General features: G+C 32.7%; 1 protein-coding gene across 1 annotated transcript in view; it reads right to left on the bottom strand.

Moving 5' to 3' along the window:
- Positions 1–1,029: 1,029 nt before the first annotated feature.
- LOC114326353 (cyclin-dependent kinase 5 activator 1) overlaps positions 1,030–26,797 on the bottom strand; it is an 88,494-nt gene continuing 62,726 nt past the window's right edge. Inside the window, exon 2 of the mRNA XM_028274689.2 lies at positions 1,030–2,447. Within this exon, the coding sequence (XP_028130490.1) occupies positions 2,049–2,447 (399 nt within the window). The 3' untranslated portion in view covers positions 1,030–2,048. The remainder of the gene's footprint in view (positions 2,448–26,797) is intronic.

Raw genomic sequence — 26,797 nt, 5'->3', positions numbered from 1 at the left:
CGAAAAGATTGGTCATAAATTATACCACACATTCTGGGGTCAAAAATAATTCGATTGAACCTAACTTACCTTAGTACAAATGTGCTCATAAAAAAAGTTACAGCCCTTTGAATTTACAAAATGAAAATCGATTTTTTTCAATATATCGAAAACTATTAGAGATTTTTTATTGAAAATTGACATGTATCATTCCTATGGCAGGAACATCTTAAAACAAATTTATAGTGAAATTTGTCCACCCCATAAAAAAATTATGGGGATTTTGTTCCCTTAAACCCCCCCCCCCCCCAACTTTTATGTACGTTCCAATTAATTCATTATTGTGGTACCATTAGTTAAACACAACGTTTTTAAAACTTTGTTGCCTCCTAGTATTTTTTCGATAAGCCAGTTTTTATCGAGATGCGGCTTCTTTCTCAATATATTTACGTAAAAATTTTATGGGGGTTTTGTTACTGTAAACCCCCCCAGATGTTTGTGTACGGTCCAATTAAAATATTATTGTGGTACCATTAGTTAAGCACAGTGTTTTTAAAACTTTTGCCTCTTAGTCTTTTTTTCATAAGTCACCTTTTATCGAGATGTAGCTTCTTTTTCAAAATATACCTAAAAATGTAAGTTATAAATAAATTTCCAGATTTATTAACAGGTCTCTATAATCGTACTTAACTCTATAAAAATATGTGGTTTATTCGACAAATATTCAAAATATCTCGATAAACACTGGCTTTTCGAGAAAGTACTAAGAGGCAAAAAAGTTTTAAAAACAGTATGTGTAACTAATGGTAGCACAATAATAATTTAACTGGAACGTACACAAAAGTTTGGGGGGGTTTAAGGGAACAAAACCCCCATAAAATTTTTATGGGGTGCACAAATTTCACTATAATTTTTTTTTAAGATGTTCTTGCTATAATAATGCTACATGTCCATTTTCAATAAAAAATCTCAAATAGTTTTCGGTATATGGGAAAAAATTGATTTTCATTTTGTAACTTCAAAGGACTGTAACTTTTTTATGTGCACATTCGTACTATGGTAAGTTAGGTTAAATCAACCTATTTTTGACCCCAGAATCTGTGGTATGATTTATGACCAATCTTTTCGGGACACCCTGTATAAATTCAACGAGAAATTTAAAGGACCGTAGAACAAAAAATTTCTTACGCTGGAAAACAAAATTCTGGTTACACCCGAATCCTATCCTTCTGTAATTTACAAGGCATAAGGACGATAAATGGATGGACATGGGGAATCTACAATATGCATTCCACAACACGTCAATTTAGGTAAAAATCCAACGAATTTTGATTCCTAGTAGGTACTCAATTTGTGAGTAAAACGAAGGTAATGAAAGGGAGTTTAAGGTTTAATTTCGTTTCAGAGACCACCACCATCCGTTTACGTACGTTTCATCCTTTTGGAATCCTCAGAACTGCCCGTGGTATGCTTTGAATCGAAACCAAATCTAACTCTCATTTAGGCAAATTAATAAGAAATAATTTGCAAAAGAACGCAACAGCGTCATCTATTTCAACAATTTCTCCTTGATTTTAATAGATATCGCTTATTAATTTGCTTACATGGCAGATTTGGTTTCGATTCAAAACACACTACGGCCTGCTCTGAGGATTCCAAAACGACGAAATGAACGTAAACAGGTGGTGATATCTGAAACTAAATTATTTTAAACTGTCTTTAAAGACACAATAAAGTAGAATAAGATACTACTTGATATTTCAATAACAGCCAGGAGCGTCTTACCAATCAAAGTAACATTAAATAACGAAAACATTAATACTAGTTAAGATCACATAGTTTTTAAAACCAAACAGCAGATCGAAATGTAAAATTTCACCCGGCATTCTCACCTCTTGTTCGATATCTTAGTCTAATCATTACCTAAAGATTTGGCCTCTGTACGACAGATTTGTCAAATTCACTCTAACTACAGTAGCATTTTGGAAGATACAAAAGGTTACTCAAACTTCACACGGTACTGTAGGCATTTCAGCCAAACTTAACTTCACTACAGTTACTTCTTTGCGTCAAGCGGGCGTCGTGGCGCCTGAATTACATGACACTACGGGCACGGTTTGGCTGGCCATGGCGGCCATGTTGTTGGCTACGATGTTGCCGATACCGCAGGCTTTTAGTTCGGTGAAGATTTCGGTGAAGTAACCGGGCTCGGCGTTGATCCGCAACATGTTTGACGACAGCCTGTCGACGATGTCCAAGCATCTGTCCCAGAATTTTTCTTTTGAGTCTTCGACAAGGAATGGCTTGAGGGGGTAGGAAATTTCGTTTCCCATGTATGAGTATGAAAGGTACAGGCAGGTGAGGACGACGGCTTGCAGGTCTTGCTCGCATTCTATGTCTGACTTGACTAAGTCTCGGACCAACATGTAGACGAAGACTACGTTCGCTGGGTTAATAAACGCTACATCCTGAAAATATACATTAACATTACTTATAAAAATAATTAAAATTTTTAGTAAAATAAAGACATAGTACATGACATTTAGAAAAATAATCATTAAGTTTAATATATTAGGGGAGTGCAATTAGAACGAAAACATGCATTGTTTCGGAAAAACTCAAACAAGCTTATATTTTTCTAAAACTTTTTTTGTTAGTTTATATACTTGTTAAATTAAAAAGTTCTACTCGCAGATTTGGCCGCTAATTGTTTATTAATTGTTTAAACAATAACAATTGTTTTGTATAAATAATTATACAAATATCGTCAAATTCATCATTTTACTTTGATCAAATATGTTTCTATTTTGTTTTTGATTATGCTGAATCCGAATATGGCATTGCAATTTGAAAATTCTTATACAGAAGCTCTTATACAATATGTCTACGTAGCTAGAAACCGCATGGAAAACTTTTTTATTATTAAAAATCCACTAGGAAGAATTTCCTGTAGCTGGCTGTATACCATTAATTACAAGTAAAATTTAATAAAAAATTTTGGTCTTGGTAAAAGGTATATTATTTGGCTTGGGAAAGGCTTTGACCTTCGTATTTTTTGGTTGGCTCACCATGTTCTTGTAAGTATAACCAAACTTTGATTCTACCTTGGTCATCACTTTAAGTTCAACATTTTGATAATTAATATGGTTATACTTATTTTAGGCAACACTGATGATGCTCTTTTTAGAGCGAAAACGTTCTGTTCGATGTTTGTAGCCCTATAGGGCTTTTTAAAATAATATACCTTTTACCAAGACCAAAATTTTTTATTAAATTTTACTTTTTATTATTACTTTTACGAAAAAAAGTTAGTCTTCATAAAATGCTCTGGATAGTCAAAAATTTAAAACTCAACCATCAGATATCAAATTTTATCAATTTTATACGAGTTATGTCAAAAATATGAATTCGTTAAAGAGTAAAGTACTTTTATATTCCAGAATATCAAAAAATGAGATTATGAAAAGTTGTTTGAAATTAAAAACTATGTTTAAATATACAATTACATCATTCTAATAAAAAAAAATTCAATTTTTTCTCAAATTACGGATACCTACTCATCATCATTTTATTACAATAATTATGATAACTATTTTATTCTCACTTTTACGAAAAAAGTTATTCTTCATAAAATGCTCTCCCTGGTTTAAAATCTTAGATACAGCCATCAGATATCAAACTTTTTTAATTTTATACGAGGTATGTAAAAATATGAATTTTTTGTCATTATTATTCACAATATTTTAATTAGAAGGATGTAATTGAACACTAAAACATTTTTTTTAATTCCAAACAACTTTTCTTAATAACAATTTTCGATATTGTGAAATGTAAACGTACTCTACTCTTGAGTGAAATTCATATTTTTTGACATACCTCGTATAAAATTAATTAAATTTGATATTTGATGATTAAATCTTATATTATATACGATGCAGAGTATTTTATAAAGAATAACTTTTTTTCGTAAAACTGATAATAAAAAAGTTATCAATAGGTTCCAAGTTACGCAGACATACTGTCTTCTTCTTCAGGTTCCTTCCCCTATCGGAGGTTGGAAGTCATCATCGCTATTTTAATTTTATTGGCCGCACTTCCCTTGTATCTTCCCTTGCATAATTAACCTAAGTAATACGTACTTCTCTACAGACATACTGTATAAGAGCTAAAAAAATTATTTTGCTGAACATTTATTATTGTTGAAGCTTATTATTAAATGTATTTTAGGTAAGTTTTACAGAAAAAAGTTTTGATCACTTTGTATAAACATATTTTAGCTGGTAATTTTCGGTTTTTGTATTACATTTTTGTTATTCGTCTTAATTTTCTCAAAAAGAAATGGTTTATTTCATATCTAAAGTAAAATCATTCAGTGCATTTTAAAGATTACATCCTAAGCTTTAAAAAAGCACTTGTAAAACTGTAATAGATCTGTTCAAACTTGAGTAATACCGTCTGAAAGTGGTGGTAATTCTATAAAACTACGAAGATTTCAAAAATTACATTTTTTGAGACGTAATATCATTTGAATTAAATTTTTGAGATTTTTTTTTGAATGAAGCATCATTTAGTAAGATGCTTGAAAGGTAAGTTGTGCAAAATTGAGAGTCTTATAAGAAAAATTGTATTAGTTACACATTTTTAAATCATTTTTAAACAAAATTCATGTAAGGCTCACTTCCCGCCCACACCGTACTTATGCCCATACATTTTATTTCTTTTTATTATAACCATAAGATAGCTTAATTATTGTTCTTTCATGTTCAATTTGTAAAATTTCATTTGATCCATTAGTTAAAGAATTACATTAAAATAACTCAACCGTGCACTTCGCCGTACGCTAGTTTACAGTGCGCCAATGTTTGTGAGAAGGGTGACTTTAGCGTTATAAATAAAAAATTATAGAAGATACAGATTTAATTTTAGAAAATTCTATAATATAAGGTTTTTTTGTAAAATTTTCTGAATTTTTCAATGGTCAAGTCAGTTTTTTTCTAAAATTTATATTTTCGGAGTGGCCGGAGAGTAAAAGGCCGGCGTAGCCGAGTGGTAGTGTGCTAGGCTAGCGTGCCGGTGGTCCGGAGTTCAAATCCTACCGCCGGCAAGAACAACTAGACATTTTTAAAATGTTTATAGGCCCCAGGTCGACTCAGCCTGAATAAAATGAGTACCTTTGGTAAAACCAGGGGTAATAATACGCGGTTGAAGCGTAGCACTGGCCCTGTTACCTTCCTTGTATACCGTAGGCCCTAGATATAGCAGACTACCCTGCTATACTCCCAAAGCCACGTGAGCGGTATAAAACAGGAGACTATTATTATATTTTCGGAGTTATTTAAAAAAAAACCCCTAATTTCGTAGTTCATTTGTTTAATAAAAAATGAAGCACCCACTTCTCGAGTAGAACTTTTTGATATGTTGTTTATTAAACATTTCTTATTGAAATTACAAAAAGTTCTATCCTGTTTTATTTTTTCCGAAGTGAAAATCTATATGCACTCCCGTATATTTAAAATTTAATGTTTATTTTTTTAAAAAATAACATTAATTGGGAAAGAAATTCAAAAAATATAGATTCCTCCTAAATTTTTTCGACACCTTTCAAAAACACGATTAGAGATGCATCAAGTCAAACTAGTTTGATTTTATTCAACAAACTTGACTTGACTTGAAAATCAAACTTTTTTTGTAAAAAAGTTTGACTTGACTTGATTTCGATATCTTTAGGTTTGACTTGAAATCAAACTTCTTCAAAAAGTTTGAAGTTTGAATGTCATATTGGCAACGTGTTTATTTCCAATTCTAATTGAGAGCGTACCGATTTTTTTGTGACTTATTTGGATAGGTCCGAATCTGTATTCTGCTACTCCGCAAATTAGTTTGTAGTTCGTTTTGAAGTGTGTGGCTTTGGGAGATAATATTTGAATGTGGATATTTTTCGGTTCAGAATAAGTACCAGAACAAATTGAGTCTGATATTGAAGGTATTCCCACTGCAAAAATTAAGAGAAACAATCTGTAGTCGAAGCAATATTAATTAAGAAAAATAAATATACTGATTTATTTGATGTTGCGGCAGGTGATTTCAAAACAATGAAAATTGCAAAGTGCATACATACTTCTATTATCTAAAAATAAAGAACAGCGTTATAAAATCACAAACAGTGAACTAATTATTTAAAAGGACAGCGTTACGCACAACCCGACCAAGCGCCATTTCTTTAAAATCGAGATAACAGCGGATTCTGTTGACACATAGCTAAAACTATCTTGGAAAAATCCCTGTTATTGTCACGTTAACGGTTGCTAAGTAAAACAAAAATAAACCAAGCGACATTCTGTCTATTAAGGGTTTTTAGTTTTGCATAACAAGTCTATATTCATAACTGCCATTCATAACTGCCATATATCCATAACTGCCATTCATAACAGTTTCGCAATTGTAGACTAAGCGCCGACTTTGGTCTGCTTATGCTAAACTAAGCGTTTGGCCAGAATAACAGTTTTGTCCCCGTTAATGTACACATTAATTTTGCAGTTTCCGTCAAAAAATGATGGAATTTTTTTAAAGTGAAAATGCTGTGTTTGTATATATGTAATTAAATTGAAAAATACAAATAATCTATATAAAATCTTTATATTATGTCTAACGACGTGCTATGTACTAAGAATATAGTATAAGTCATAAAATGGACCTTTCGGGATTCTTCTACATTTTGAATTTTGAATGTTTATTAATCATTTCTGTACTAAGAGTATAAATTAATAGCCTGTTTGTCATGTATAAATATTGATTTTATTCCAACAGTACAACTTTTAATTTTAAGTCTGCTTTGTAAGGTACAGGTCAACTTCTACTATTAGTACCTTCTGCTTTCAGTTACGCAGCTTGACTTTTAGTACACACCACATGTTATGAGATTATGGGGCGTTTGTATTGAAAAAATGTAGATAATCCAAGTTTGACCATAAAATTTCAAGGAATTAACATCCTTAAAAAGGGGTTGGTACGAAAACAGATTTTTGAGGTTCTTTGTTTTCTTTCTTTTTAACTTTCCTAAACCTTTTTTAATCACTTTCGTTCTGTCGTTGAAGACAGTGACGGTGTTTATTGTTATCGGTTATAAAAGCAGAAAATTATAAAAATAGCTAGATCCCATTTAACCAAAAACTGTTCATTTAGTATTTTTTTATTTCATTTTCTTGTGCGTTCTAAAAAATAGTTTACTGTGAAAGTGTCAGTGTTCTATTGTACATGATTTTTAAAAATGAGTGGAGGGAAACAAATACTAAAATTATTGGAACTAAAACTAAAGGATGATTTATATGGCACTCAATGTATTATTAAATTTCTTATCTTAATTGGCAACTGACATGTCTATCTCAACAAAAAATATATAAAAAAATAAAAAAAAAATAAAATACAGGATCCTTTGTAAAAGGTATATTTAAAAGACCCTAATAATGGTTACATCACAAAACAAAACGTTTTCGGATTAACAAGTAATCCATCATCAGTGTTAAGCCAATAACATGCATGCGTGAGCCACCAAAAAGTTGTGGGTAAAAACCCTTTAAAAGATATAGTTGACACTCAATTTTCAATATGTGAGGTTCATCCCTTTTATATCACATTCACGTGGGTTAGAGTCCTGTGTTGCCCTGGGTAATATCCAGGAATATTTGCAACATCTAACTATTTTAAACATAATATATAGTATAATATAAGATCTTATACCTTTTAAAGGGTTTTTACCCATAACTTTTTGGTGGCTCACGCATGCATGTTATTGGCTTAACACTGATGATGGATTACTTGTTAATCCGAAAACGTTTTGTTTTGTGATGCAACCCTTATTAGGGTATTTTAAATATATCTTTTACGAAGGATTTATGGTATACAGCCTACTACAGGAATTTTATTTTCCTCGTGGATTGTTAAAAAAGTATATCTACGAAATAAATTATTTTTCAAACTCTTTCAAACTAGTTTGACAAACAGTTTGAATTTTCAAACCTGTACGATTGACCAGTTTGACTTGATTTGAATTATTTGTCAGAAGGATTGACTTGAGTTTGACTTGAAATTAAGTCAAACTCAAGTCAAGTTCAAACATTCAAGTCCAACTTCTGCAACTCTAAACACGATAGTGTTTCATAATAATTTTGCAATTCTTCTTTTGCAATAGGGAATTTTTTAAAATATGGTGGTGGTGTTTGCCCATCCACCATAATTATAAGTGAATACCTAATCTTTTCTTCGACTACTATTGCTAAAAAAGTGTATAGTTGTCCTCTTAATAATATGTGCCCTAAGTATGTAGTATTCTTACTTTTTATACAATCAAAAACTTCCCTAACGTTGAAGCCTGCTCTTCTTAATAGGTACTTCAGCATTTCTGACTCTGCCCTTCGAAAATATTCTAAACATTCGGCACCACATTTCAACAACTTTAAAGGACCCCGCACAAACCTTATGGAAAATAGGTCCCAGTGGATTTCGTTCATACTTTCCAAAAATACCCTTTGAATCATCCTGATAAAAAGTTCTCGTGGACACAACTCAATCGTATGAAGGATTTTCAAGATATAGAGGCCCAAACTCGGAAAATTATAAGATTTACGGAGTATTCCAATTCCGTGAGTTACTGGTTATTTGGCAACATGTAGAAGTTTGGATCAAGGAAAAGTACTAGTAGTCTAGGATTTTTTCTTGGCTATCCAATGGCGACCGTTACTTTGACCTTGACCTTCATAACGGACGTCATCTTCTAGAGTTTCGAGGATTTTCGGCATTAAATTGATATAAACAGTTTACTCATGGGTTTTTGGGATCGATAAACACGAATATGATATCAGTATTGACCTCCGGATGACGTGGTGGCCAGGGCCTCTGCAAGGGACGTCATCTTCTAGAGTTTCGATGGTTTTCGGCATTTAATTGATGCAAATGAATTACTGGAGGGTTTTGTGAGGACGCTATACACGAATATGCCACCAGAACCGACTCCCGGAGCACCTGATTTCCAAGGTCAATGAAAGGGGCTCCTGGAGTTTCGAGGATCTTTGGTACTACATTAATGCAAACGGATTAGTTATAGGTTTTTGGGGTTGCTGAACACGAATACGTGATCAGCACAGACACAGGAGCATCTGGTGCCTAAGACAGGTTATCTTTTGGAGTTTCGGAGGAATCAAATGGATTACTCTTAGGTTTTTGGGGTTGCCGAACATGCATACATGCATACTACCGAACATGCACTATGGTACGTCATCTTCTGGAGTTTCGAGGGTTTTTGGTACCAAACTGATGCAAACGGTTTAGTACACACCGAGTACTCGGATGTTTTTTGGGTTGCTGTTCAAAGAAAGCGTATAAATTGATGAATAGTTTTTTTTGCTATTTGTAGATTTTTATTAAAATAACTATGTTGTGCTATTCAATTGTTTTAATTATTTATAAAAAATGTAAACTGAATTTATATCTGACAATATTTTTCCTTCATTTATTTTAATATTGATTTACTACATTCTATTTTGATAGTGGTATTCATCGTGGCCACTAGATACTCCAGAGTCTTTTATCTAAGTCATATTCGTGTTCAGCAACCCCAAAAACACAAGAGTAATCCGCTTGCATCAATTTAGTACCGAAAACTCTCGAAACCCCAAAAGACGACGTGCCTTAGGCACCAGGTACCCCGGTGTTTGTTCTGATGGCGTATTTGTGTTAAGCAGCCCCAAAAACTAATGAGTAATACCCATATGCATAAATTTAATGCCAAAACCTGTCGAAACTCCAGAAGAAGACCTGCCTTAGGCACCAGGTGCTCCGTGGATCGGATATGATATCGAATTTACGTTCAGCAGCCCCAAAAACCTGTGAGTAATCAGTTTCTATTAATTTAGTACCGAAAGCTCTCTAATCTCCAAAACATGACGTGCCTTTGGCACCAGGTACTCCGATGTCTGTTCTGATGGGGTATTCGTGTTCAGCAACTCCAAAAACTTATGAGTAATCCGTTTGCATCAATGTAGTACTAAAGACCCTCGAAACTCCAGGAGCCCCTTTCATTGACCTTGGAGACCAGGTTCTCCGGGAGTCGGTTCTGGTGGCATATTCGTGTTTAGCGACCTCAAAAAACCCTCCAGTAATTCATTTGCACCAATTAAATGCCGAAAACCATGGAAACTCTAGAAGATGGCATCCATTGCAGTGGCCCTGGCCACCACGTCATCCGGAGGGCAATTCTGATAGCATATTCGTGTTTTGCGATCCCAAAAACCCATGAGTAATCTGTTTATATCAATTTAATGCCTAAAACCCTCGAAACCGTAGAAGATGACGTCCGCTGAAGGTCAAGGTCAAAGTAAAGGTCGCCATTGGATAGCCAGAAAAAAATCCTAGACTACTAGTACTTTTCCTTGATCCAAATTTCTACATGTTGCCAAATAACCAGTAACTCACGGAACTGGAATACCCCGTAAATCTTATAATTTTCCGAGTTTGGGCCTCTATATCTTGAAAATCCTTCATACGATTGAGTTGTGCCCATGAGAACTTTTTATCAGGATGCTTCAAAGAGTATTTTCCCAAAGTATGAACGAAATCCACTGGGACCTATTTTCCATAAGGTTTGTGCGGGGTCCTTTGTTGATAGGTCTGGTCTTTAGCGTCCATACTTCCATTCCGTACAAGAGACGAGGAAAAACGTAATACTTCAGTATCTTGTATCATAGGTTAAAATCTAACCTGTGGACGGCTTGAAACGCCCCGAAGGCGCATAATGTATCTCACAGAGATTCAAATTACTGAAGCAATAACTTTAATTCAAGAAGGTTACTCAAGATGCCGTACAGCAGAAATGTTAAATGTTAGTCGTGTTGCAATAAATAGAGCCTGTCCAAACGTGAAATGTATTAGTACATTCTTTCACGGTTTTTGCTGTAAATTTGAAAGAATCGCTTGGATTGACATGAAATTTGGCATAGGCATAGCTAACATATCAAAGAAAAAAAGTGATATGGTGCCTACGTGTACTTTTGACCTGGGGTGAGTTTCACCCCATCTCGGGGGTGAAAAAATATATGTCCAAGAGTGATAAACTTACTAATTTTAAGCAACTTTTGTTCTATAGAGTTTTTTCACCAAATCAATAATTTTCGAGTTATTTGCAAGTGAATATGTTCATTTTTCAACAAAATAACCACGTTTTTAGACGGTTTTTCGCAAATAACTCAAAACGTAAGCATTTTGTCGAAAAAGATATTCTTAGCAAAACTATAGCCTATAAAGAAGTGAAAAAAATAATGTATTTATTAGGTCTAGCAAAAGCAGAGTTATACATAATGAAAAATAGGTTCATATTAGAAAAATTCCAAATAGAATAAATAATTCAATGTGAAATATCCAAATAATGAAGCATTCTTGGGGAAAACACATTACAACTTTTTTAAAGTGTTTAAAGAATGCATCTATAGATGCATTTATAAAAAAATTTCTAGCATCAAATGTAAGCAAGTTACGCTCACAATAAAGTTGGTCCCTTTTGTTTTGGCAAAAAAAATCAGGAAAATGACCCCCCAATTAGTAATTTAAATAAAATTAATCGTGGCCGCTTCACAAGTTACTTTACTTATGTTGTTTTTATATGATCTGTAAGTTTCATCGATTCAAAGTGCTTATTTTTGAAAAAATGTGGTTTTAAAATAAAAATTTTCAAAATTTTAATTTTGAAAAAAATTATTTTTTTCAAAATAACTTAAAAATTGTTAGAGATACCAAAAATCTTAAACAATAAAAAAAGTCGGCTTTACTTTTCTGAATATTTTCTATTTTTTTGTTTTTCTGTAAGACAAAAATTGGTTAAGATTCGGTGTTTCTAAATTTGCATACAGTCGTGATAAGTGACTCGTTCAAGCCCTTTTAACTACAGCTCTTTTAAAAATAAGGACTTTGAAGCGATGAAACTTACAGAGCATATGATCAATACATACGCGAGTAAAAAACTTGTGAAGTGGTAACAATTAAGTTCATTTGAAATGCTAATTAGGGAGTGATTTTCCCGATTTCTTACCAAAAAAAAGGGACCAACTTTATTTTGAGCGTAACTTGTTTACTTTTTAGGATAAAAAATTCTTTAAAAAACAAAAATAAGCATTTTTTAAACACTTTAAAAAAGTTAAATGAGTTTTCCCCAAAAAAGTGCTTCGTTTTTTGATTATGGCACGTTAAAATATACGATTTGGTATTTGACGAATATGAACCTGTTAGGCCAGGGTAATAAGCTAGAAATAGACCATGTTCGGGACACTCAAACATCGAGGTAGCTGACTACTTTTTTAGTTATTGTATACCTATAGGATTAAAACCTACCTGTTTCCTGCCTAGAGTTCGCGTCCGTTTTTTAATTATTAACAATTTAGTGCAAAAATCCCGATTTTTTCGATTTTTTGCACCCCATTCAAAAGCTTAACAGTTGACGTAAGACTACAAAATTTAATTTTTTAGAACATTAAAAAACCTTCAAAATGCCGATTTTTGAAAGTTAAAAAGTTAATTTGTTGCTACGCAAACTGGAAAATAAGTGAAAATCGTTATTTGTTAATAACTTTTACTAAAACTACCTTAGAACTGTAGTATTTCACCCAAAGTTGGGTATTGGGGGACTTAACAAACCCTCAAAATTTAAGACCGACACATTAATTAGTTTAAGAGTTATTCTATTTGTTTATCTCAGAGACCTTTATTTTGCAATAACATAAGACAATAATGAAGATAGGGCAACTCTGAGTATGCCAAATGAAAGTAGAAAACTGATACTATCAAAATGTACTAAAAAACGATAAAAATATTATCGAATATAGTCAAAAATCCTAATGCCAAATTTGTGAAATTTTGTAGTTTAAAAACATTTAGAATAACTTTAAAATATTGTCTGTAAAAAAAGTCATTTTACATATTATAAAAGCTGGTATTATACACGAATTTTTAAAAATGTAGTTTAACTGGTGACTAGTCGTGGTAAGTGAAGGGGGAGCTGGGAGCCGACAAATGCACGAGTTCAAAAACTAAAAAAAGCAACTTAAAACTGCTATCATTTTCTATATCTCGGGATCTACTGAATATATTTTGATCGTTCTTTTTTTAATTTGTATGTAATTTTTCTGTACATTACAAATATGTAATTTGTCTAGACATTTATTAATTAATAAACAGTCTAATTTGTTTAAACGATTTTTGAAAAAATAATTTTTTCCCAAAAATCCATGATTTTAATCATACTACCCCTATTAATCATAGAAAAAGTTAAGGTATACTTTAATAAATAAATTATCTTCAATAAATAATTATCTAATAAAAATCATTTATTTATTAAAGTGTACTTTAACTTTTTCTGTGATCATTAATAACACTATGATTAAAAAAATAGATTTTTGAAAAAAAAATATTTTTTCAAGAATTGTTTAACAAATTAGACTGTTTATTAATTAATAAATTTATAAACAAATTGCATATTTGTAATGTACGTAAAAATTACATACCAATTAAAAAAGAAAGATCAAAATCCATTGAGTTGATCTGGAGATACAGCAAATTATATTCGTTTGAAATTGCTTTTTCGGTATTTTAACTCGCTGGATTTGTAGGTTCCCCCTAGTAATCGTTTGCACTACATTTTTGAAAAATTGTAGAGGGTGCTGTGAAGGTATAATGTTTGTGCAAATTTTTTAAGAAAAAAATACAAATCCCCTTCTTTAAAATGGCATTAATGAGATTCCTTAATTAATATAAACAAATTAGCTGTGAATTAAAAAAAACATATGGCTAACTTTGTCCCAAATGAGCCCAAACTAAATTTTTTTTATTTGAAAATTCGTGTTAAAATACTATCTTTTCGAATATATAAAAAGATTGTTTCTATGGACAACATTTTTAAAGTTATTCTAAATGTTTATAAACTAAAAAATTATAAAAATTTGGCATTAGGATTTTTGACTATATTAATCATTTTTTTTTATCTTTTTTAATACATTTTGATACTACCACTCTTCTACTTTCATTTGGCATACTCAGAATTGCTCTATCTTCATTATTTTCCGTCTTATCTTATTGCAAAATAAAGGTCTCTGGGATAAACAAATAGAATAACTCTTAAACTAATTAATGGATCAGTCTCAAATTTCGAGGGTTTGTTAATTATCCCAATATCCAACATTGGGTGAAACACTAAAGTTCTAAGGTAGTTTTAGTAAAAGTTATTAACAAATAACGATTTTCACTTATTTTTGCAGTTTGCGAAGCAACAAATTAACTTTTTAACTTTCAAAAATCGGCATTTTGAAGGTTTTTCAATGTTCTAAAAAACTGAATTTTGTAATTTTATGTCAACTATTTAGTTTTTAAATGAAGTGCAAAAAATCGAAAAATTCGCGATTTTTGCACCAAATTGTTAATAATTAAAAAACGGACGCGAACTCTAGGCCGGAAACAGGTAGGTTTTCTTCCTCTAGGTCTACAATAACCAAAAAAGTAGTCAGCTACTTGGATCTTTGAGTGTCCCGAGAAAATCCTTATTACTCTGGACTATATAGGGTGAGGCAGATAACTGGCCTATTAGAAATATCTCGAGAACTAAAGGCAACAGAATCATGACAATTGGAATAAAGGGGTTTTGAAGGATGATCTATTAAATGAAAATATTTTCATCTCTTTGCAACTTCCGGTTATACCGGAAGTTGCTTATAACTTCGTTTTTTTTTAATGGGACACCCTGTATATTTTTACATTTTTGGATTCTCCTCGATCTCTTCTTTCTAAAAATATAAGGTTTTGTAATATTATACAAAGTATTTTAAAAGATAATTACGTTTTTTTATTAATTTCGTAGCAATATTCACACCCTGTAGAATTGTAGTAGTTTGACATCTAAAACTCTACCTAGGTTCAAATGATTTTTAATATACTCTACTATTGTTAAGAATCATTAGTATAGCTAAATTTTTAATTTTAGTATACAGGGTTGGTCGAAACTCGGAATGAGTTTTCTTAAATAGAATACCTTGTATTTTTGTATTGTAGTGAAATGATATCTTATAGTACTTTTTTATTTCTTAAGCATTCCCTATACCTAACTGCTTTAATTTGTGAGTTATTGGTGATTCAAGCTAAACATTAATTGCAACAAAAAATACGTAAAATTTTATTAGGTTGGCCGTGAAAATACTCAATCCCAAATAATTTTTCAGAAATAAATACATATTAATCCAGACTGGTCCTTAAAATTACCAATAATGGTTTAGCTATCAAAATACCTACGTAGTTAAGATTGTTGGTGCGATTAACAATTAAGCACAAATTAAAGCAATTAGGTATAGGGAATGCTTAAGAAATAAAAAAGTACCATAAAATATCATTTCATTACAATACTAAAATACAGGGTGTTCCATTTAAGAAAACTCAGAAAATACTCATTCCGAGTTTCAACCAACCCTGTATACTAAAATTAAAAATTTAGCTATACTAATGATTCTTAACAATAGTAGAGTATATTAAAAATCAATTGAACGTAAGTAGAGTTTTAGATGTCAAACTACTACAATTCTACAGGGTGTTCATTTTGCTACGAAATTAATAAAAAAACGTAATTATCTTTTAAAATACCCTATATAATATTACAAAACCTTATATTTTAAGAAAGAAGACATCGAGGAGAATCCAAAAATGTAAAAATATACAGGGTGTCCCATTTAAAAAAACGAAGTTATAAGCAACTTCCGGTATAACCGGAAGTTGCAAAGAGATGAAAATATTTTCATTTAATAGATCATCCTTCAAAACCCCTTTATTCCAATTTTCATGATTCTGTTGCCTTTAGTTCTCGAGATATTTCTAATAGGCCCTTTATTTTCCTCACCCTGTATTTTTCATTAGCTATAACTCTGCTTCTACTAGGTATAGTGACCTAATATATACACTATGCTTTTCACTTTTTTACGTCCTATATTTTTGATAAGAATTTTTTTCGACCAAATACTTACTTTTTGAGTTATTTGCGAAAACCCGTCTGAAATCGTGGTTATTTTGTAGAAAAATTTAACATATTCACTCGCAAATAACTCGAAAAGTATTAAATTGGTGAAAAAACTTTATAGAACAAAAGTTACTTAGAATTAGTCATTTTATCCATTTCCGGACTTATTTCGAACATATATTTTTCACCCACAAAAGGGGGTGAAACTCACCCCTAGAGGAAAAGCAGACATCGGCACAATATCACTTTTTTTCTTTGACTTGTTAGCTATGTATATGCCACATTTCATGTCAATCCAAGCGGTTCTTTAAAATTTAGAGGTTTTGCAATATTTTACCTTTAAAGAACGTACTATATTATATGGAGTTATTAAAAAACAACATAAGCATCGCGCAAGGGCGACTACAGCTAGAGAGGATCGACTTTTTCTCCGTCAGAGATCGTCGAAGTACTGCTACTGCTCAAACACTACAACATGAGTTAATAGAAGCTACGGGCATGGGCGTCCACAGGGAGGGGTAGAGGGGGGCAGCTGCCCCCCTAGAGAGGACGAGGCGAGTGTAAAATTGGTGAATAAGCAATATACAAAAATACAAAGGTGTAACTTAATCTTGATTTTCAATGCAACTACTCTATATCTACATTCTAGCTGGGATGAAAAAACCACATAAACTTAACAAAACTTTAATGCAAATTTGAAATCTGCTATTATTTTATTTACCTAATATTTTTTAAATCTGCAAGCAACAGCAACCACCCCTGAATTCGTATTTTCTTTCTATTCGAATTTTTTTCCACTGTGCGTCACACAGATTAAATTTAGTTGTGAACGATTTGAATAGTTTAAATGAAGTGCGAAATACTATTGCAACTATTAAAGATACAACCAATTTCTTCCGTGAATCAGTATTAAGAAGGAATATGATAGCAAATATCCCTAGCCTCTGTGAAACATGGTGGTTCGAGAAATACAAGGTAATTAGGGTTTTTCGAAAAAAATTCATTGAGATTGTACAGGCCTTGCAAACCCTATCCGTTGAAGGAAATTTGGTCACTAGAAAAACATCTTATCAGTTGCATTATGTGGCATGCAAGTCAGGATTTATCGTCGCTGTCATTGTGATTGCAAAATATTCCGAATACCTAGAGCCTATAGTCAACCGCGTACAATCTGCGTAAACTAATGTTTTAAAGGTAGCGGAACATATTCGTCAAATCATGGATATTTTAAAAACACAGACAGAACGCAGAGAATGTAACAAACACTTTATTGAATGAAGCCAATAAGGTAGCCGAAGAATGCGGTTTTGAATTATCTACCCCTAGAACTGTAGACAAGCAACAGCATAGAAGCAATCATCCAGCTGATACGCCTAGTAAATACCGAAGGCGATCCATGATTCTTTCGTATTGTCTCTAGAGACACGGTTTCCGAAGAAAATACGCCAGCATTCCCTCTGAGTCTTCTGCATTCCAAGCATTTTTCAAAAATTGATTTAAATGGCCATAAATTAGAACAACTGAGACAATCCTTAAACCACTATGAAATAAATGGAATATATGCAGAGCTAGAAGTATGGGTAGAACATTGGAATAAAAAACGCCTTAATAATGAGTTAGACATCTTCAACACCCTTGAAATTTTTGAACTGGTTCGAGCGTCCACTACTTTTTATCCGTTAACAAAAAAATTGCTGGAAATTCTCGTAACATTGCCTTGCACTACGTGTACAGTTGAGAGGTCGTTCAGCAGTCTTCAAAGAATAAAACATGGTTGCGGAGTACAATGGTCGAAGATCGCCTTAATGGGTTAGCTCTAATGAGAATTCATCGAAAACAAATATTAACAAAAAAGAAAGAGTTTGTAGAGAAAGTTTTACAAGAATTTACAATTGATCCGCGTAAATTGTTGTTTAAATAATAGTGTTTAGGAACAGACAATTTATCTTGCTTCACACATCGAAGGCTTATCCAGGAGGAAATAAACTTGTTAAATTTGCATCACGTTTTTGTAAAAATCATTAAATTTTTTTTAAATATTTAATATATATTTAGTTTGCTTCATTTTTGTATGAAATCATTGAGTTATAATTTTGGCTCCAAAAACGTTATTTTCAAAACTTTTCGTAGGAAACCCCTTCACCCTCACCCTCTCTGAAGACTCTCAATTTACGTCTATATTTATTATTGCTTATCTAACCAATTTTTTTATTTCTCAAATCTGCCCTCCCCTAGTTTTGATCCTGCGGACGCCCATGGCTACGGGTACAAGAGTAAATACTAAATACTCAAACTATACATAATCGGCTTCACGAACATGGGTTGAATGCAAGAAGGTCAGCTAGATACCTCCTTTGACCCCTGCCCATCGTATAGCCAGCCTATTGATTGCAGAAGAACACATAAATTGGACCATGGCATAATGGAGTGACGTGATGTTAACTGACGACACCAGATTTCTTTTAAATCAAGTTGATGGACGTGTTAGAGTCTGAAAAGACGAGGCTTTTTGAATTCCAAAAATCAAGAAACCCAGGCTTTTGGCGGAGGTTTAATTAGGGTTTGGGGTGGAATAACTTTAAATGGCCGCGCTGACCTAGAAATTCTTGAACCACATGTCGTCCCATTTGCTGAAAATGTGGGTCCAGAATTTATCCGTCAGCAATATATTGTGAGACCACACCTGGTCAGGATAGTGCAAAATTATTTGACTACCCACAATATTCAGGTTCTGGAGTGGCCAGCGAAGAGTCCAGGTTTAAATACCATTGAACATATTTGGGATACACTCGGAAAGCGCTTGAAGGATTTTCAGCCACTAAGAAACGTACACGTCGAGGAAGTTCCCGTGAGAGAATAGGGACAACTAGATCAAGAAACTATTTGAAATGTGATTGAAAGTATGCCTGACTTTTGTGTAGAAGTTCGGCTAGTTAAGGAAGCCCATATACGCTATTAGCTTTGTTTAAAAAAAAATTTAGCAACATTTTTATTAAAAAAAAAATGAATCGAATTTTTCACATTTGTCACTTTTTTTCGCAAGAAAAGTTACAGTTCGGTAACAAAAATTTTGCTATATTTATAGCAAAAAGCCTTAGATGTAATTAAATAAAAATAATATAATCATTAAACAAACGCAAGACAAATTACGTAGATGGAAAGAATACATTGAACACCTATTTTATGACCAAAAAGTAGAACAATTAGAAGTTGACGGAGAAACTACGGGACCAGAAATAATGAAAGAGGAAGTTATTTATGCCATAAAACACACAAAAGGTAGAAAAGCTCCAGGATCCGATGAAATACCAATTGAACTATTGAAGATAATTGATGAAGATAATATTGATGTCTTGGTAGACCTTTTTAACTCCATATACAAGACGGGACACATACCCAAAGAATGGCTTCTCTTAACTTTTGTAACGATTCCAAAAATCACAAATGCTAAAGATTGCAATGAGTATCGGACAATTGCATTAATGAGCCACACATTGAAAACCTTCCTTAAAATCATACATAACAGAATCCACGTGAAATTAGAACAAGAAATAAGTGATTCACAGATGGGTTTTAGAAAGGGTCTAGGAACTAGAGAAGCATTATTCGGAGTCAATGTTCTGACACAACGTTGTCTGGATATGAATCAGGACATATAATGCTTGCTTCATATACAGGGTGATCAACTTCTGTGACAAAGTCCAATATATCTGTTATTATACAATATATGAAAAAAAGTTGTTAATAAAAGTTATAGACAGCTTTAATGTACACATTTTAAAATTAGTGAGAAATATACAGGGTCCTCCATAACACGGTGCCAAACCAAAGTTATGTTTTTTTTTTAAATAGAACACCCTGTATTTTATTCAAAATCTGGTTTCTCTACATTTTTCTGATTCTAGAGATATAACACTTGTCTAGGGTTATACTAAGTGTTTCAAAGTTACGAGCACTTTTATTAAAAAATCATACTGATTTGATCGCCCTGTATGTTTCTAACGGTGTAATATAAAGTTATTTTTTTAATGGTTTTGACTGTCAATATTAAAGTAGTTTTGCAACAATGTACTATTTTTGCAAAACTACACAAATTGTATACAGGGTAAGTCAAAATGTAAATACAAGATTTTCTTCATAATTTTAAATGGAACACCCTATATTTTATATTATTATCGGAAAGTTCTATCACTATACTTACATATCTTTTAAATATTCCCTATACCTAAAGTTATTAGTTTTCGAGATATTTTAGTTTTATTGTTGATAACAACAACAACATGTTTTACTTAGTTACTAATAACAATACTTTAATTTATTAAAATTTATTAAAAAAACTAAATTAATTAAAAAAAATGTTCAACGTACTTCTTATGTTATAAAAGGTGTTCAAAATGACCTCCCATAACGTCTACACAAGCCTGAAGACGAGTTTCGAAAGACCTACTGATGTTTGTAAGCATTTGTTGTGTGACACTTTGAAAGGCGTTTTCAATCCTTATTTTCATATCGTCAACTATTGTTGGAGGTGTCCTGTACAGTACGTCTTTAATATAACCCCAAAAAAGAAGTCAACTTCGTTTAATTCTGGTGATCTGGGTGACCAGTGAACTGGCCCATCTCTTCCTATCCATCTTTCATCAAATAGTTCATCGAGTTCACCGTTGATAAGTGCGTTGTGGAGAGTAGGGGCTCCGTCGTGAAGGTACCACATATGTTGGCGGATGTTTTATGGTACATTTTCAAGTAGAATAGGTAAATGATTCACTAGAAAATTTAAATAAACCTCACCATTTACCGATTCCTCAAAAAAAATGGACCTATAACGTAATTGCCTATGATTCCACCCCAAACATTTAAGGACCATCTCGATTGACTATGTGTCTGAGCACAGTACGGATTTTTTGTGGAATAATAATGAAAATTGTGTCTGTTTACACTACAATTTTTGTGGAATGTTGCCTCGTCTCCCAAAAAAAAGAACGAACTCAAAAAAATCTCTCTGTATAACTATTTGTTGTTGTGACCATTGACAAAATTGTACTCTTCGTTCGAAATCATCCCCAACAAGTTCCTGATGTAATTGTATATATATGATATGGGTGCATGTTGTTTTTCTTGAGTATGTTTTGGATAGATTCATAACTTATATCTTGCTCTCTTGTAACATTTTGAATACTTGTATGAGGATTTTCTGTAACAGGCAGTAAAACAGTTAATTCATTTTCATCCGTAATTATAATTTTTGTTTTTTCCTTTGCTTCAAAAACAGAACCAGTACGATTAAACCTGTCTAATAAGTTGTCAAATGCTCTCTTATTTGGTTGTTGACGCTATGGACACCATTCCTTATAAATTCTTGAAACACTCTCCTAAAATCCATATCATGTCTGTCATTTCTTCACGACTAAAATGCATTGTTAGGTAACAAATGTAACAATATGGCAAACAATTATAATCAATAACAAAAATAAAAACGTACAGATAATTAAAATCTTACATCTGACAGTTCTTGTGTCAATTATTTCAGAGCCACCTTAAACAAGAACTTGCAATAATTTATAGTTCCCATTTCTTCGCGGAAAATTAATATCATTTTGTTAGTAAATATAAAATTGTCGTTATTGTATAGAATGCACCATAAACTTGGAGAAAAAATGAAATGCAGTCTAATTTAATTATCATTAACGAACTCATTGGAGGTTTCTAATATTAAGGGTAATTAATTTACTGTAATGAACGAATCTATGAGTTATCAACAATAAAACTAAAATATCTCGAAAACTAATAACTTTAGGTATAGGGAATATTTAAAAGATATGCAAGTATAATGAAAGAACTTTTCGATGGTAATATAAAATACAGGGTGTTCCATTTAAAAATATGAAGAAAATATTTTATTTGCGTTTTGACTTACCCTGTATACAATTTGTGTAGTGATAAAAAAATTGTACGTTGTAGCAAAACACTTTAATATTGACAGTCAACGGCAGTAAAAAAATAAGTTTATATTATACTGTTAGAATCATACAGGGCGATCAAATCAGTATGATTTTTTGATAAAAGTGCTCATAACTTTGAAACACTCAGTATAACCCTAGACAAGTGTTATATCTTTTTAATCAAAAAATGTAGAGAAACCAGATTTTGAATAAAATACAGGGTGTTCCATTTAAAAAAACATAACTTTGGTTTGGCACCGTGTTATGGAGGACCCTGTATATTTCTTACTAATTTTAAAATGTGTACGTTAAAGGTGTCTATAACTTTCATTAACAACTTTTTTTCATATATTTTATAATAACAGATATATTGGACTTTGTCACAAAAGTTGATCACCCTGTATTTTTAAAAAGCTTTTGACAGAGTTCAATATGAAAAGCGTTTAAGTATTCTTAAGACCAAAAACATAGATAGTAGAGATATACAAATTATATCGAATCTGTATCAAAATCAGAAAGCAAGAGTAAGAGTCGAAGGAGAACTGACAGAGGAAGTAAGTATACTTAGAGGAGTTCGGCAAGGGTGCATACTTTCACCACTCTTATTCAACGTCTACAGTGAAGTGATATTTCAAGAAGCTTTATTGGATTAGCATTAATAATATTAAAGCAAAATAGCATTAATAATATTAGATATGCGGACGATACGGTCATATTTGCAAGTGACATGGAAAATTTATAGTACATAATACAACATGTATATGTTACAGTTCAAGTTGATTCTCAGTTAGAGTTGACTCCAACTAGTTGGAGTAAACTCCAACTGAAACGAGCAGTAAAAGTTGATTTTAAAAATTTAAATCAACTTTTACTAGTTGGAGTTGACTCTTCCTGGATCGATTCAGTAAATGTTAATTATACGAGAATCTCAAGTGCATTTTTGATGAGTGTGCGTTTCTTTGTTTTGACCGTTTTAACTACTTATTAGTATAGTCTGTAACGTCGCCTCCGTTAGGTAAATTATTCTGATTCGATTTTTTGCACAAACTTACTCAAAGAAATATCCGTATAACAATTCTTATAACAAATACACAGGGTGTCACGCGGTACCGCGGTCGAAAAATTGTTTAACCAATTTTTGTTAACCAAATTCACAAAAATAATTTTTATCTACTCTATCTCATATTATGTAAAGCAGCGGCTCTCAATCTGTGGTACATGTACTACTGGTGGTACATATCATTATTTGCGGTGGTACACAAAACACACAAAAACTTAAAATAGTAGTACATAGTAAGTCTTGATTATACAATCTAAAAATATAGAAATATAATAAAAGAAACTTTAGATGGTACATGACTCAAAAAGATTGAGAACCGCTGATGTAAAGGTTTTATTGTGTGAAAATTGTAAATATAGATAGCAGTACATGAAGGGTTTAAAGTGTGTCTGAAGTAACAATGTATTTTAAATCGGTTTTACTTTTTCGCACTGTTTTTTAGCACACTTTCATATAATTAAACATCCTTGACTTTCGTCTTCGGGAGGAAATCAGACACGCCCTTGCAACGGCAACTGAAATGCTCACAAAACAGCGACCACGGAAGCAAAGATGGATGACAGAGGAAATATTGGATTTAATGGACGTCAACTAAAAAACAACAAATCTGTAGGAAAAGATGAAATACCAGCTGAGCTATTGAAGTTAATCAACGAGGAAAACCTTCTTAGACCTTCTTCTTGGACTATTTAATAATGTTTACAATACAGGGACTATCCCTAAAATATTTCTTGAATCAGTTTTCATACCACTGCCTAAAAAGAAGAACGCCAAATTATGCCAGGACTTCCGCCTTATAAGTCTATTAAATAACATTCTGAAGCTTTTCTTGCGTATCATACAGAACAGAATATATTATAAAAAATGTGATGAGGTCACCGGTCAAGAACAATTTGGCTTCAGGAAAGGTATGGGGACACGAGAAGCAATATTCTGTCTTCAAACTCTGGCACAAAGATACAAAGATCAGCAAGCAGACCTTTTTATCTGTTTCATAGATTTTGAGAAAGCGTTCAATAGGGTGAAGCACAAGACCTTGATAGAAAGATTGAACGACATCGGAGTCGACAAAAGAGATTCTAAAATTATAGAGGCTATTTATTGGCATAAAGACCAATGGTAATACGTCAAGGCCAATTAAAATACAACGAGGTGTTAGACAGGGTTGTGTGCTATCACCCATACTTTTAACGTCTACTCTGAGGTAATATTTGCGAACTCTTTATCGCACTCTTTAGAAGGAATCAGGATAAACGGGCAGAGAGTAAATAACATCCGGTATGCAGATGACACAGTATTAATGACTGATTCGGACCATAGTCTGCAGATACTGTTGGATAGGGTTACTGAGAGTTGTGAAAAAATGGGGATGGAGATCAATACTGCGAAAACCAAAGTTATAAGAATATCAAGGAACAAAAATTTACCTCTTCCAATAAATATGTAAACCAATAAATAAATACACATTCCAATAAATAGAATACACCACCAAGGTTAAAGTCGAAAGCTTACAGGACGACTCCACAAGATACTTATTCCAAAAAAGACTAACGGAAAAAAGCAGCAACACGTATATCACAGAAAGTGACGGAGTCGAAGAAAGCCGGGCAAAAATTAAGTCTAATATCTTAGCCTCAGCCAAGGAAGTTCTTGGTGAAAGAAACATTAATAAAAATAAATCGCTTCCAAGACGAAGAACTCCATGGTTTTGTACAGAAGTGAAGGAAAAATGTAGAGAAGAAAAAAGCTTACGTAAAATACATGTCAACTAAAACACAAGAGGCATACGATTATTATAAGACTATAAGAAACGAAACACATTCATTAGTAAGAAGAATAAAAAATGATCACTGGGAACGTTTTTCGAAAGAAATGGAACATGATTTTTATGGTCTCCAAAAGGAAATATGGCGCTTTATAAGAGGTCAAAGAACGGAGGTAAAGGAACTAATAGAACGAAAACACATAGAAAAGGATACATGGATTGAATACCTAAAAAAGCTCTATGCAGAGGAAGAACAAATGATGCTAGAACCGGACACACCAGAATTTACCACAAATGAAGATGTTAATATAAGTGCACAGGAAGTACGAAAAACACTCGAAAAGCTGAAGAACAGAAAAGCTGCAGGTAAGGATGGAATACCAAACGAATTACTGAAACATTGTGGAGCAGCAATGACACAACAATTAACAACATTAATTAACAAAATCATAAAACACAATAAAATACCGGAAGAGTGGAGAACCAGCGAACTAATTCTACTATTCAAAAAAGGAGATAAAAAGCAGCCAGAAAACTACAGAGGTATCAACTTGTTAAATACTACCCTAAAACTTACAACTAAAATCTTACAAGACGTAATGAATCAGAGGATAAGTTTAGCAGATGAACAACAGGGTTTTCGTACTGGAAGATCGTGTACAGATGCAATATTCGTCATAAAGCAAATTACTGAGAAATCACTAGAGCAGCATTACTATGTCTGATTGACTTAAAGAAAGCATTTGACAGAGTAAGACTCAAAGATGTAATCCATCTTCTGTATAATAGAGAAGTCCTTCTAGATATCATAAAAACTATTGAGAACATCTACCAAAATAACAAAATGGAAGTCAGAATAGATGGACAAGTTACAGAACCTATAGATATAGGCAGCGGAATAAGACAGGGAGACTCATTGAGTCCTATGCTTTTCAATTTAATCATGGATGAAATCATTAAAAACGTCAACAAAGGAAGAGGTTATAGAATGGGAAACAAAGAAGTAAAAATACTCTGCTACGCAGACGACGCAATATTGATAGCCCAAGATGAAGATAGTCTGCAAAGATTAGTCCACAGATTTAACATAAGAGCAAAAGAATTCAATATGACAATTTCATCTCAGAAAACCAAAGCAATAGTAATCAGTAAAGAACCAATCAGATGCAAAATAGAAATTGATGGCATCAGTATTGAACAAGTAATGGAAGTAAAATACCTTGGAATTACATTGTCAAGTTACGGAGACCTAGACAAAGAAGTGAGAAATCAAGTACAAAAAGCAAATAGATTGGCAGGATGCCTTAATAACACTATATGGCGAAACCGACATATTAACACTGAGATGAAGTCAAGAATTTATAAAGCCAGTATAAGACCAATAATGACATATGCATCAGAAACAAGACCCGATACAGCCGCAACACAAAGACTATTGGAAACGGCAGAGATGAGAGTACTGAGAAGAATTACAGGAAATACACTGAGAGATCGAAAGAGGAGCGAAGATATTAGAAGACAATGTAACGTACAGTGTATAAACGAATGGACACTAAATAGAAAAAAAGAATGGAACAACCACATAACCAGAATGGGGGAGACACGTGTGGTCAAAATAGCACGAGATAAATCACCAATCGGCAGAAGAAGTATCGGCCGACCGCGCAAAAGATGGAGTGACAACCTTCCATAGAGGTATCAATCCGCCAATGAACAAGCAGAATTGCTTATAAAGAGGAAGAAGAAGAAGAAGAAGAAGAATAAATATGTGAAACACCAACAGCTTGAATACGTAAGCCAGTACACATATCTTGGTTGCTGGTTCAACCATCAACTTGATTATAAACAAGAAGTCAAGAGCGAGAATAGAGGTAGCCCGACAGGGGTTTATCAAAATGAAAAGCTTATTTTGTAACAGTAGTATTAATATCAGCCTTAGATGTCGTTTTCTGCATTGCTATGTGTGGTCAATACTTTTTTATGGAACGGAGGCCTGGACACAACAAAATACTGATGAA

This window comes from Diabrotica virgifera, chromosome 7, assembly GCF_917563875.1.
Source record: "Diabrotica virgifera virgifera chromosome 7, PGI_DIABVI_V3a".
Lineage (NCBI taxonomy): Eukaryota > Metazoa > Arthropoda > Insecta > Coleoptera > Chrysomelidae > Diabrotica > Diabrotica virgifera.
Note: the sequence above shows the minus strand (reverse complement) of the source record. Positions and strands in the feature narration are given on the sequence as shown.